General features: G+C 41.6%; 1 protein-coding gene across 1 annotated transcript; it reads right to left on the reverse strand.

Moving 5' to 3' along the window:
• Positions 1-6: 6 nt before the first annotated feature.
• On the reverse strand, positions 7-3586 carry LOC107716990 (protocadherin-8-like). The gene is made up of 3 exons (XM_016523631.1): positions 1178-3586; positions 1029-1099; positions 7-127 (listed from the first exon to the last, which is right to left on the reverse strand). The coding sequence occupies exons 1-2, from the start codon at positions 3497-3499 to the stop codon at positions 1058-1060; spliced, it is 2364 nt and encodes a 787-aa protein (XP_016379117.1). The 5' UTR covers positions 3500-3586; the 3' UTR covers positions 7-127; positions 1029-1057.
• Positions 3587-3918: the final 332 nt, after the last annotated feature.

Raw genomic sequence — 3918 nt, forward strand, 5'->3', positions numbered from 1 at the left:
CAGCGGCTGGAAGGTCGTCAGGCCTCTTTTCTGAGCAGCTCCGCTGATGTCAGAGTCGCTGTCATTGAAATCACTGTCTCCTTTACCGCTGTCCTTCACGCTCAGCTGATCTGTGTTGCTGGTGCCACTGCCAATACAATCACATCAAATCTGTTAGTGACTGCTGAATAACACTCAATCTGATTATTGATATTCCATTGCAGAACAAAACACTATATTCACTGGCACATGACTAATATGCCAGCGCATCACGTACGGTTCATGACCGGTTGTAAAAAAGAAGCTAAACCCTGACAAAAATCAAAAAGTGATCTGTTTGCATATTAAACACGTTTATAGTTTTCTGAGCAAAATTATGAGTATTTGTCGACTGTAGTTGCAAAAACTAAAGCTGGGCCCAAAAGTATAAAAACATTTTGCATTTAAACATGGAAATAATCGATTTTTAGGCCTATAATGGAAAATAAAGACATTTCAGATGCACTATTTACAGATGACTAATCAAATGCAAGTAAATAAGTGTCATTGATCACGTGACTCTTTGTACAGATGCTCAGATTCATATTCATTCTCCAATTCATGATTATTTGTCACTCAAAGTTATAGAAACACTATAATGTAAAATAAAGAGATATTTCAGATGCGCTATTTCTCTGTAAATAATCAAAGTAAACTAAATGTGCGTTATTGATCATGTGACTCTTTGTACAGACATACAGAATTCTATTCATTCTCAAATTTATGATTGTTTGTCACTCAAATCATTATGCTGATCATACAATCTGAATATAATAATTGTAAATATTTTTTAAATAATTTAAAATAGTAATTACAATATATTAAATTTTAATATTTTTAATTATATCATAAAAAAATAAAAGTATCTTCACTAATGGTCTCAAACTTTTGTTCCTCACTATTTTTCTATTTTGATTATTATTAAATTACAGTCAAGCAATTAAAATGGGAATTATCCAGGTAGGCAAATATACCAAACAAAAACAACAAATATTTGCAACCATCCTTACCTCCTTTGCAAACAGTATTTTTCATCTTGTCATAAAAATGTTTGCTCAAAAGGTTTGCAGGGCAGGAACAGCTATGAAAACAAAAGCTCAAAGTTAATATGCTGGCATAAATGTAAATGTGCATCAAAACAGCAGCCAAAATCACTCACCTTTTCCTCAAAATCCAGGCTTTTATCTTCATACAGAGGTTGCATTGAATCGCCTTCGCTTCTGAGGAAGGCATTAGGGCCTCCATAAATGTTTGAACCACCAGGGTTGTTCTTGGAAAGCGGGGTTGATCCGTACAGACCATCTCTCCCAAAGTTTCTTCGCCTTCGTTTGATGGTGCAAGTCACGGTGAGGATGATAATCGCAGCCAGCAATAGCACACAGCATCCAGCGAAACCAATAATCACTGCAGTCCACACATCAAACTCTAGAGTCTCTTCATTCTTGGATCGGAGTAAAATAACCACCTGGTTCTCTTGTGCACCTGTGTCTGTCACCACAAACCGGACGGTTGCCATGCTAGAAAGCGGCTCTCTTCCATTGTCAACAACCGAAAGTTTAATCTGCAGGACGTCTCCACATTGCGCGGTGAGTTTTCGTTTCAAAACGATTTCGCCGCTGTTTTTACCAACGGAAAAAAGTTTGGCATCGTCTTCTAGAATATGGAAACTGAGCTCGCTGTTTAGGCCGCTGTCTTCATCTTGAGCCGTCAATCTTAACGATAAATAGCCACTTTGAGCGTTAAAGGGAATCGGGACGTCGGCGGAATTGTTTCGTAACACTGGATATGTGAAATACGGAAAGTTGTCGTTTTCGTCCACCACGCGGATTTGAATTAAAGTCGTGCTTGATAATGGCGGGAAACCTTTATCGCTGGCTTTGACCGCAAACTCGACTTCTTTCAGAGTCTCAAAATTAAACGATCTCAACGTGTACAAAGAGCCAGAATGAGGATCGATGGAAACAAATGTAGAAATCGGCGAACCGTCTGGCGTTTTGCTGTCGATTAGGCTGTAGGAGACTTTTCCGTTTTTCCCAACGTCGAGATCGCGCGCAACCACCGTAGTCATGTACGACCCGGGAATGTTGTTTTCTATTACGGAGACATCATAGCTGGCTTTGCTAAACATCGGTGCGTTATCGTTCTCATCTGTGATGCGAATGGTATAATGTTTGACGGTTTTAAACGGAGGAGTTCCTAAATCCTCAGAAATCACTGTTAGGTTGTATTCTGGAATGGCTTCTCTGTCCAAAGTTGTGGTCGTTACGATCATAAAAGTGTCGCTGTAGGCTTGTTGCAGCTTAAAATGCTCGTGTCCTTCTAAACTCGTCCGGACGTAGCCATTGGGACCCGAATCTGCGTCTGAGGTGCTAATAAGAGCTACGAAACTTTCTTCGGCTGCGGATTCGGTAATGAACACGACTCTGTCGCTGGTGGAAGTCATTGGTTTGATGCTAATCTCCGGTGCATTATCGTTCACATCGACGATTTCGACAATAGCGCGACAGGTGGATGATACCGAATTGGCACCCAAATCGGAGGCTTGGATGTGCAACTCGTACGACTTTTTGGTCTCATAATCGACAGAGTCTTTGAGGGTCACTTCTCCTGTGATGAGATCGATCTGGAAAACACGTGTGACTTCGCTCGGGGAGCCTTCGACGAAGCCGTACACGACTTCTCCGTTGATCCCGGCGTCGGGATCGAAAGCGTGTACTTTTAGCACACGTGAGCCGATGGGCGAATCTTCGCTCAGCTCGACTTTGAGCGAGTTGTGTTCGAACGTCGGGCTGTTATCGTTAAAGTCCAGCACTCGGATGTAAACGGTCGTCGAGCCCGATTTTGCCAGCGTCCCGCCGTCAGTCGCCGTCACCTCGATGGTATAAAACTCTTCGGTTTCTCTGTCAAGCGTCTTGATCAAAACAAGTTCAGCTGACTTTTCTCCATCCTCACGAGTGCTGACTTCAACAACGAAATGGTTTGTGTGTGAAATATGGTAGCTTTGCACATAGTTGTCTCCGACGTCGCGATCCACAGCGACGTCCAGCGGAAATCGTGAGTTCAAAGGTGCGTTTTCTGATATATCCAAATGTGTTTCGTTGTGTGTAAACTGAGGTGAATGATCATTAATGTCTTTTACTTCAATCTCGACATGAATGAGCTGGAATTTCTCCTTTGAAAAAGCGACAACGTCAAAAGTTATAAGACACTGTGGAGATCGGTGACAAAGCTGCTCTCGGTCGATGACTTCTCCCACTGTTAAAAGCCCGTCAACTTGTTTCATGTGAATGATGGAGTTTGTCTTCTGTATAAACTTGAATGATGTCTCAGGATCCTCCGCTGGGTCAATTTTCAGGTCTTGAGAAAGGTTTCCAATCTCTGTCCCAGGTGTGTCTTCCTCATATGTGAAGTACTTTGTTGTTGTGCAGCTGACGTTGCAAATCATGCACAGAAGCATGAAGTAACTGCAGTAGAACTTCATGTCTGCGAACACTGAGAAGAACAGCAAACAAACAAAACACTTAAAAAGAAATGCGAGAATAAAAGCTCTTCATTCAGTCATCACTAGTTCTGCTTGCAGCAGATTCTGGTGTCTCCAGCTCTCACCTATCAGATATAGGTCATGGTATATGCAAATTAGCCCATCTGCTGACCAATGAACACTCACACACTCCCCAAATCCCCTGCTATGGCTCTCTATTCGGTCACAGCTGTTTCACACCCTGCCTGTGGGAGACCTTTATAAACAATACTCTATTGTTTCATGCCAGACATGCACTACCAGTCAAAAGTTTAGGCATACTTTATTTTTTTATGCTCTCAAAACCCTTTTAATCTGTATAGGATTCTGCTTAAATGCATGACATTAGTTTGGTAGACTTAATATAAATTGTGGATTTC

Source organism: Sinocyclocheilus rhinocerous, unplaced genomic scaffold (assembly GCF_001515625.1).
Source record: "Sinocyclocheilus rhinocerous isolate Xijiao unplaced genomic scaffold, SAMN03320098_v1.1 scaffold25761, whole genome shotgun sequence".
Lineage (NCBI taxonomy): Eukaryota > Metazoa > Chordata > Actinopteri > Cypriniformes > Cyprinidae > Sinocyclocheilus > Sinocyclocheilus rhinocerous.